A 10,541-nucleotide genomic window follows, 5' to 3' on the forward strand; every position below is an offset into this window, starting at 1 on the left:
TTAAATCAAAGATGACAGATTTATTAACATTTATGCACATTTACATCATTATTTTCAAAGAAAGTGATTTATATTATTCACAATTAATTGTAAAATACAATATTCTTCCATTAAGTTGCAAAAAACATAGTGTCATGTGCAGAATGCCGCAGTTGGTCCATTCATATGTAAAATGCAAAAAAACAAAAACAAAAAAGGGTAAAGAAAACTCCTAGCACTCGTTGCTCGTAAACGGGCAGACCACACACACTTGTGCAATGTCGTCGTATTCGTACGTCCTCTTCAGAAATGTATCTGTGAGCCTCAAACCAGAAATGCTCTGAAACAAAGAGGCAAACACACGAGTAAGTCGGTAAAGAGCACTTTGATCTGAGCACACGGTCAATTGTAAAGTCTGGATCGTACCTGCAGACCCTGGACGGAAGACAGGACTGTGAGGGGCAGTGAGAGGAAGGCGCCAGGACTAAGTTTCCCCAGCTGTCGCCCTGATATACCACACCAATGGATAGAACTAGTATTACACATCTCTAGCACCAGGTCCATAGTTCTTTCACTGCAATATCAGAAAAGCAGAGAAAAGCTGGTTATTATGGGCTAATTCAACCCCTCAGTGAACTGAATAATACTAAGGGTTGTATTATGAGGGCGATTTCATTTTTCAGGGGTTTCTACCTGCAGTTGGTGATTTTACAGATGATGTCAAAAGGTTCTTCAAGGTTGACAGTGTCAGGAATCAGGTCTAAAGACAGCCGAATATCTCCATACCCTGGAGCCTGGAGGACACGTGGGGATTAAACTGTATTTTCGTTCATAAGAGGATACAGTAAGTGAAATGAGCGCCTCTGTTCTAGCAGTAGGCTAACAGATCAAGATACCATTCTTTGCAGCTGACTGGTCTGTAGCCTCCCTCTTTCTCCAAGATTGGTCTTCCATACAATGTCCAGCTTGCCTATGACCGTCACTCCCTTGATGATGCCGGCCTTCTCTGCGTACTCCGGCTTTGGCTTCAGGCAGTACAAATACTGCCGTGTGTCCATAGGCTGCAGGTAGGACATTTTCCCAAATGTGGACTCTCTGCAGAGGAAAAGTTACAGCTGAGTATTGAGTGTAAAATGTTATCAAAAATAAGGACACATGTGTGTTTGTTTTACCCTTTGTCTGCTTGTGTGACCGTGTTGAGCTCTGTAACGTTGTACATCATGGATGGCTCTAAAGACACTTTCTCCATGAACATTGGCGAGGTGGTAATGTTCTGAATCTGCGCTTCCAGGAACACTTCATCTGTCTGAGCGCAGAAGCACAGCGTCACACTAACAGGCTATTTGATGTTAGCCTTTATAACAAGCTACATAATCTCCAAGGTGAACTGAGCAACATGTCAGGTATTAACAGCTGGGTTAGGGCTTTTGCCAATGTGCCAGCTTCAAAAGGATGAGCTCATATTTTAAAGTTTGTCTTAAAACGATATTCACATGCTCACAGAGGCTGTTAGAGTTTCTCGTGGTTATTTCCCCAAGGGAAGTGGGTAAAACCTGATCCAGCAAGCACACTTGCTTCATTGGTTCTCACAGCACGCGCTACTTCTTTACTGGGGAGCACATCTGTGACCCGTTGTTGTCACAAATGTGCTCTGAGACTTTGAGGAATGATACTAAAAATATAACTTCTGACGCCGTGTAAAAAGAAAAGACAGACCACAGATGCTGCGAGTGCTGCTCTCGAAAGCAATTAATGTTCGACTCACTGAAAATGACAGAGAGCAATCAGATTTTTCTGTTTTCTTCTAGGAAACGTATGGAAGTTTCTCACAGCCAGCATGGACACCACAGATCACAGGAAGCTGTAACTCTTACAGACATCTGAGAGGTGTTTTAAGACAGACTTAAATGTGAACCTTAAATTTCTTTGGTCATATAGGAGTTATACATTGAATGTCAATGAGAAGACTGGCATTAAAAGAAAAACTTTAACTGAATCCTATTAAGTTTGCTCAGTGTACCTTTGAGGACATATTAGTACAATTGTTGGTCGGCAGGTGCACAGTACGGGCTGCACAGTGAAACATTAGTTTATCAAACATCAAGCAGTTTGGCTTATGAAAGTATGTTTAGAAATGTTTGACTTTATTTGTTCAGTACTGTCAAGACAGGAAATGTGGAGCAAGGTAACGCCAGGCAGTAAATGTCTGGCTCTACCAGTTTAGATCTTATGGTGTACAACTATACTTCTGGGGCCACTGAGCGACCCTAGTTATGGGTTCTTAGAAAGCTTAAACTAGAACCAAAAAAATAGAAAAATAAAACTTTTGCAAGTGTACACCGATTTTATAAATATATAAAATTGGTCAGCTCAAAAATGAAACCATTTGGAAAGGTTAAAAGTATTGGTATTGTGTAGTAACAGGCCAAATTCAATACTGCTACTCAGTCGCTCAGCAGTAAGTAAAACAATAAGTTTATTAATATTCGAGAGCAATCATTACCGGTTAAGAGTACAGTTATTTCCTTGTGCAGAGGCATAATAAATGCATCTCAAACGTAGAATCAGAGTATTTTCTTAATCCCTGAGAAAGTTAGGTTGTCACATAGAAAGAATTTAGATGCCTGAAATGTGGAGAATGTTCTGCTTTCCTATTTTAATTAGGAAGCTACTTGATGTTCTGGTTGAGCAACACTCAGATGTCTTTACAACAGTAAACTTGTCTGTGCAGCCACAACTGTAAAGTGAGAAACAAAAAGAAGGAAGCGTGGATAAGTTTGTGCCTGTTATTCATAAGTGACTTGATCATTCTGAGTGAAGTTAGTGTGAAATCAGCCAAACCTCACATTTTAGTGCTTATAGTGAAAGACTTCTGTCATTGTTGGCTGTTTAACTATTAAGAGCATAATTGTAGTGATACAAAAGTTAAAGTGGACCTATTAAATTGCTTTTTGTAGCTCAATATTTTATTCTCAGACTGCACTAGGGCAGCGTTTCGTGATTCACAGCACAAATTAAGTAACTTTGTTCTGATTGGCTGACCCTTGCAAACAGAAGGTTGGAGAGCAGGTGGGTGGGGCTTCCGCGCTTATAGTCTGAGCTGTTTGATTAGATGGCCACATTAGGGATGTCCACTCTCTATGACAAAGGAAAAAAACCTGTGTGAAACTGAAGCAGGTTAAAGCCTGTGATCTTTGCACACTGGCAGCCCTGAAAGGTCAAATGGAGTGCAACTTAAGGAAACACCAGCTAACAGAAAAACACTGTAAAGTAACGTGCGCTTTAATCACATGATTCATATCATAGTGTAGATACATGCTTGCTATTAGCCGTTTACCGTTGTGTGTGCTTTTGCAGAGGTTTTTTGTTGGTGTTTAACAGGAACAGCATATGAAGAGTAATAGGTCCACTTTAAAAACGAGCAGCGCTGAACTTGCGCTACTACATAATCATTCACATATAGACGAATAGATACGAGATTAATCATAGCACCTTCTGTGATGCTAACCGCAATCAATGCCGTACCCACTCACAACAATGTGACACCACAAACACCGTGCAGGATCAGTTTGAAAGAAGAGGAAACAAAGAGAGGGCAAAAGAAAAAGAATGGAAGTTTATGTCAAGGGGTAACAAACAACTGAGTCACTGAAGATCTTTTCTATATTCAGACTTTCTTCCATTCTTTTACTTTGCACCTTTGTATGAGCTCAGAAAGAAAGAGTGTCCATCGCCAGAAATGATTAGTAGAAGCTAATGTTCAGTGATGATAACAGAAGAAACAGTTACCACAGAACTGAGGTCGCTCTAATGGAGAAAATAAAATACAAGACAAGACACAGTAAACAAATGGAGTTACATGCCAATGTTGATGACAATGAATATTTGCAATACACGAAGCTACTGATATGAAAAGGAGTATTAAAAAAAATTTAAAAAAGGGGGGGGGAGCTTAATGCCTTTATCCAGGAAAACCACTTATCTCCAGGATCATTTATTCACCTGGAGGCACACAGGTTTTCATGGAGGCCTAACTAATGCTAACTGCCTCTATTGTAAATGTTCCTGACTATAAAATGAAATAAGAGCTTCGCAATGCTGCTTGAGAAGAGCTAATTTACCTCTGCGTTGTAGAACTTCGTCTTCACATCCAGCGGCTTCAAAACCTGATTAAAAATAGATTGCAAGCTGAACACTGAAGTTTTCTCATAAGATACCGCCATCGAGCTGAAAATAATATTTCCATGCAGCACTGTTTAGTCCAACTGGAGTTTTACTGAAAGTGGGAATCAGAGTGACAGAAATTCATCTAAAGGAAAGGCAGCAAGGCTACAGCTGGTTATTGAACTGAGGGCAGAAGATTGCCTGACACCAAACCCACACAGAGGAAGGCAATCTGTTGTAGCTCTGTGGCATTTCTCCACTCATCTCTAAGCTTACTCGTGACTTTACAACCATCTCCTAATTAGAACACTGAGCCATAACTTACCTGGAACTTGAAGAACTTCCTAAAATAGAGCTTCTCCCCTTGCTGGGTGGTGTAACTGACTGCACAAACTAAGCTGGAAATGTGAAAACAGCAACAAACAAACAGGATTATTATTATTATTATTATTTTTTATTACTGGTGAGTTGGGAAAACATTTCAGGAGTGGGAACACTCACATGTGTGTCCCAATTTCTTTGACTTCGTGGTGAATGACATCATCGATGCAGCATTCGGGTTTGAGCTCTGCGACTGCCGAGTTTGATGCGGAGAGATTCAGCCTCTGCGAGCTCGTCTGTAGATCAGCCTACATAGGGAACCACATCGTGATTACGTGCGAATGGAAGACAAAGCGCACAATCTGAACTGAGCAGGTATTCCTTCTTTACAGTACCTTCACCAGAATGTCTTTAACAACTTGGCTGCTGTCATTATGCACGCTTATGTAACTGGAGAAGGTCTCGCCGAGGAATATATTTCTGTATGATGTGAAGACAAGAATTCGTTTTTTTTTTGTTTGTTTTTTTAAAAAGCACTTGCTGCTGTTTAACTTTAAAGAGTTACAGCTGATTGGTGTTTTACCCAAAGTTCTGTGGTAATGTGAGCATCTCTCCCAGCATTAAGGTCTCTGCGCCTTTGATGGTGGAGGGATCCTGCCTCATAAGCTGACCAAACAAGTCCCCTGTGGAGACAAAAACATGGGTAGGTAGGTGTCATGGATATGTATAATGTAGTCCAAAATTTGGCTCCCGCACATGAAATTTGAGTCCTCACTAAAGATTTACTATTTAGAGGAATAAGTGATATGAAAACAATAAGATATACATCTACCTGCACACTAACAGAATTGGCTTTGGAGAAACATAATGTATGGATATCTAACAGGCAGATGCTCTTCTGATGCTGTAAGGCAGCGCTGCACAAGGTGAGCGCTCAGTTTGCTGCAAGGAGAATGAGAAAGCTAAAGAAAGACGCTTTGAAGATGAAGTTTCAAAGCAGACTGAACCTGAAAGGTAAAACCATTAGGTTTCAACGTCTCCTTCTAATAACTCCGCCTCAAACATCTTGTGTCCAATTCACTGAATAATATGTACTGTGGTTAGTTTTATGACAGGTTCTAACATCTTAATATAAGTTTCCACCTGATGCCCTGAGAATAATTTTCTCTTCATTAACTTTAATGTATTTAATAAAGACATGCAAGATTCTACCCTGAATATTATTAATATGTTTTGAGTACAGTTTTTTTTTTTTTTTTTAAACTGTCATAACTTCTAAAAGGACTGAAAAATACATTTTAAGACTGTAACCAAATCAGTTTCACATCAACTCCTACATGCTTGATCACAGAGGGTCTCGGGTTTCAGTGGACTCACAGTTTGTGACAATGTTTTTTTTTTTTGGCATATTCACTTCACTCAACTCTGAATGGGGACATCCAGCCCCTGTGTTCAGTTCAGTGTCCCTTGCTGATACTCAGATCACCCAGTGATGTGTGTGTTCATATTGGATTTAAAAAAAGAAAGAAAGAGAGTTAAACTAAACTATTACATAGAACAGTGTGTTTCTCCATTTCACAGCTATAGGATACATTTATGTGTGTTAGAAAAGGACTAGATTAGAAAGTGATTATAATACAGAAATAATTTGATTAAATTTACAATTCAATTTTATTTATATAGCAGCAAATCACAACAACAGTCGCCTGTTGGTCCATATGTATAATGTAAGATAATACAATATAAATATGGACCAGAAAGCAACAGCTAGAAGACGAGCCTGGTGTCAAAACGAGCCTAACAGATGAGATCTTTCATACGCTGTTACTTTTTTTTGAGCAACCATTATTCCACATGGGTTTTTGACCCTTCCAAAATATGCTCAAAAACATTTTTTCAAGTTTTTCCTCCAGTGAAATTTAATAAACAGATTAAACATTGAGAGTACCAATATGTGTTTCTGTCAACATTAGACATCATACAGATGCTACTTCACTGAAGCCAATGCAGAAGTACCTTAACCCTGTATTCTATCTGAAGGCCACCAGATGGCAATAGCTGCAGTTGTAAAAAGACTTATTTATAATATTGAGGTAAATTTTTACTTAATATACTAAAGTTATGGTCCCAGAAAAAAATCCTGCTAATTTTAAAAGGGTCAGCTGAAGGTACCGATTGATTTTTCAATTGACCCAACAAGTTTCCAAGAAAAAGGGATGTTTTTATACTAATGCAATTCATCTTTAAATCTCTTTAAAAATAAACTATAACTTCCCTACTACTTACAGAAATAGGTGTCCAACCTAGACTCGTCAGCACATTTTTGATTTATATGGACTTCAGTTACCACTGCACTGCTCTGTGCTGCATTCAACCAGAAGGAACTAGAATTACTGCTTAGCTGTTGAATGCCTCTGCCAGCCAGTCAGTAACTCACTTAATAAATATAATGATGATTCTGAAGAGGTTTAATAAGAAGGTATAAACTATACTGATGTTTGGCCAATAAAGGTTTAACTAATGACAGCAGGCAATCCTTCAAATATGGATGTTGCTACAAAAATGCCAGAAACAGATGCGTAGCACACACATTTTTAACCCAGCAGCAGAAAAGGTCTTAAATAACTGTAGTTTAAAGATGGAAGATTATTGTCACAAATATAACATCTGGCTAAATTTTTGCAAAGCTACAAAGCTAACCTTTGACCTTGTAGTTGTCACTTTTATCCTTTTAGACATTTTTGCAAAAAATTTTGACATAATTAGCAAATTAACTATTAACTACTACACCCACCCCAACACAGACACACCTGTTAATATTCCAGGTTTTTGTGATGTTAATTAGACAACAATAAATGATTTCAAAATGCTCCCACCTTAACCTGCACAATCATTTGAAAAAAGAAACAAATCTGTTCGAGGAGAAATAAAAAAATAAAATAAAACAGTGTGCACTCTCATAACTACTTCACGTTATTGAATCACAGCGTTCAGTTTTCTTGGGTACACACTCGACATCAGTTAAAGAGACTGATTAACCCCCAGGTAAAGTTCAGGCGTTCTAGTAGGATTCGCCTGACATTTACTCACTTGCCTGCTACAGGAAAAGGTTGGCACCCTCGCAGAGAGCTTGCAAAGCATCACACTGATCTTATCAGTCGCCAAACGTTTACAGAAATAAATTCCACGGCATTGAAAATACCACAACACAGAGCACAGTAAAGACTGCGTCATCAAAAAAGTGAAGAAAATATGGGATGACAGTGACACTGCAAAGAGCTGGACTGGATGACTGTGGTCTCATTTTTTAACATTACAAAAACCTGGCACTTTTTATATCCACTGTATGGGCAAACTCAGAAAACATAACTCAGTGGCTGATAGGGAATAATAAAACAACAACAGAAACTTCTGATATATCAGAAATCTGTTCACTATTTTTATTACATATTATATCAGTAATGAACTGACTAAATATTAACTGATAACTTATGGCAATGGTGTGGGATTAAATAAGTGTGTACTTCTTCCCACTCCCTTTCAACATGTAAATGAATCAGAACGGTAGCTATATTGAAATGTATTGACTTTTGTATAGTATTTTTTCTCTCTCTCTTATTTTCTTTACTAAATGTAACTGTATATCGTTTCCATGTTTGAAATAAATTAACAACAACAACTTTAATGTGTCTACCTCTGTTTTATAGCATTTGGACAAGCTTGATAACATGAAAATATTAACTTTTTTTTTCTTGCCCAACAAGGACTCTATTGCAGACACAGTATCTTGTTTTCGTTTGTAAGCTGACTTGAGTGGGATTTCCTGGTGCAACCACAGAGGATGTTTAAATGAGTGTAAAAAAAAAATTGAGGAAGCTGCCTGACCAAGTTTGGCCTCAATACTTGTGTTATTTCCTGTAGTGGAGTGCAATGCTGACGTGGACCTCTGAAAAACAACAGCATTAAAAAAAATAAAACATCAACAACAAAAAAAAACCACTTATCATTCAGCTTCACAATGCTTGACTGTGAGCTTCTCGAACACGATCATGAATTTACAGAGGTTGGGAAAAAATCTCTCAGATTGTTGTATATGCATGTAAAAAGGTGGAGATTTAATGAACAAGAAGCTTTTAAGCGTTCAAACAGATTTCTCCTTGAATTAACTTTTCCATTTTACACAATGCAAACAAAAGCATTAGACTACCAATTTAAAAACAAAAACAACCCACAGGCAAGGGATTATACCATGGACACAAGGCTGTTGTTTTACTGTTCTTGTCTTATTTGATCTTCTGCGTCCTGATAAACATGAGTATGAGACCTCTGACTAATAAACTGTCATTACTATGAGTGGTGGTACAGTGGCTCAGCCATTGTGGTTTCCTCCTACTATCCCACGTCCTGCACTGGATTGATTAACATCAACTGAGCTAATTGGATTCCCTGATAATATCATGATGCTCAGTCTCACAGACCTGACCCCTGTTGTTCTCGTTTGCTACAGCTCTGCTAAAGAATATGGAGTGAAATTCATTTCAGGCTCGGTGGGTGGAACTCTGTCTGCAAGTTTAAACAGGCTCACCTGGCAGATCTCGATCCTCGCACGTCACCGGCAGGTTTGTGAAGAGAGTGGGCTTCGTTAAGCGCATCACTGTAAAGTAAAGTGACACTGGTTAGCAGCCAATTAGTGACCAAGCTGATATTTTCACATGGATTCAGGAGCCTGCATTCAAGAATGAATGCTTACCAGTTACTGAAATCACTCACAACAGGGGTGTATCTAAAGATTATTTCAACAAAGAATCTGCTGACAAAGAGAAGTTCTGAGTGGGAAAGTGGTGGTCTGACATTAAAATTAAAACGCACAAATTATACAGGTTTTGTGTGAAGGACAACTATATGTTACCTTATCTGAATGCAACTTTTACAACTCCCTCTCTAGGTAAATGCAGTAAGCCTAAAGTTCCAGAAGTTTGTTTAATAGTCTCAAAACTGTTGTAAGATGCATTTCTTACACGCTGTTCACTGATAAAAAATTGTAACTGCCTAACAGATAAAATGTTCTGCAGTCCTCACACAAATGTCAAAGCCCAGGTCCATGAAGTGCTCTAAAAACAGGGAATAAAATCTTCCCTTCGCTACTGCATAAAACCTGTAGCTGTAGTAGCTAATACTTGAGTAATACCGTTAGTATTCTGACTGCTGCACAGTTTGCAGGATATCACTTATGCTCAGAATTTCTTTTTGCGGGTGGTGAGCTGAAAGCTAACAAAAAGAAACAGGAAAATGAACACTTTAACTTCCCAGAGTTCTTTCTTTGAGTCCGATTCAGATTCAGATTAGAGGAAGTAGAAGCAAAAAAAAAATGTTACCTCGAGAAAAAAAAGTCCAACCCAAGCAAACAAACAAAAAACGAATTAGTGCAATAAATAAATTAGCTGCAACAACTAAGAGCACAAGAGAGAGTTAGCTTACACTATGACACAGTTCCTTAAGCTACACTTTGCTAAACAGGGTCTTTAATATATGTTTTAAGCGCCCCAAACGAAAAGAAAAGTCTTTAAAGTCGCACCACTGGCCATCAGCCTTGTTTACACCTTCACAAAAGTAAATGCATGATATTGCATTAGCTAGCGCCACTAGCAACTTGAAGCAGCAGCAAATGACAACAGCGCGATACACTGACACATCTAACCATGAAGACAACCTCTGTAGTCACAACATATATGTTAACAGTAAAATACCTTTTAATGCGAGCAGGTGCTCCTGTTTCGCCTGATTTACATCCATTTTGACAGTGAAAACAGCCTAATCAGGGTGATATTAGCCACTCTGCTAGCTGCTTATGTGACAGGCAGTTTCTTCTTCGTCATGTCATTTAGGGACAGGATGGACACCCCTGACATGTTATACTGCCTCCAATAGTGCGAGATGGGCGTTACAACAACAGAGAATCTTTTCTTTTCGTCACCGTTGATAAATTGTACTTTAGACAATTTAATTTATATTACCATATGTTTTATTCCTAATCCAATTTGTTAGTTTTGCTTCCACGGGCACGGCTTGTAAGCAGC

The 10,541-nt window shown here is 38.6% G+C and overlaps 1 protein-coding gene across 2 annotated transcripts; it reads right to left on the bottom strand.

Annotated features, from left to right (window-relative positions):
- Positions 1 to 10,358, bottom strand: trappc13 (trafficking protein particle complex subunit 13). Of its 2 annotated transcripts, XM_082542328.1 has the most exons (13): positions 10,212 to 10,358; positions 9,050 to 9,118; positions 5,048 to 5,147; positions 4,860 to 4,944; positions 4,645 to 4,772; positions 4,469 to 4,541; positions 4,101 to 4,145; positions 3,769 to 3,786; positions 1,152 to 1,285; positions 876 to 1,074; positions 673 to 773; positions 406 to 553; positions 1 to 319 (listed from the first exon to the last, which is right to left on the bottom strand). In XM_082542328.1, the coding sequence occupies exons 1-13, from the start codon at positions 10,255 to 10,257 to the stop codon at positions 212 to 214; spliced, it is 1,254 nt and encodes a 417-aa protein (XP_082398454.1). In that variant the 5' UTR covers positions 10,258 to 10,358; the 3' UTR covers positions 1 to 211. The 2 variants fall into 2 exon arrangements, with proteins under 2 accessions (XP_082398454.1, XP_082398455.1); XM_082542329.1 differs by lacking the exon at positions 3,769 to 3,786.
- Positions 10,359 to 10,541: the final 183 nt, after the last annotated feature.

Source organism: Aulonocara stuartgranti (genome assembly GCF_965226115.1).
Source record: "Aulonocara stuartgranti genome assembly, chromosome: 7".
Taxonomy (NCBI): Eukaryota; Metazoa; Chordata; class Actinopteri; order Cichliformes; family Cichlidae; genus Aulonocara; species Aulonocara stuartgranti.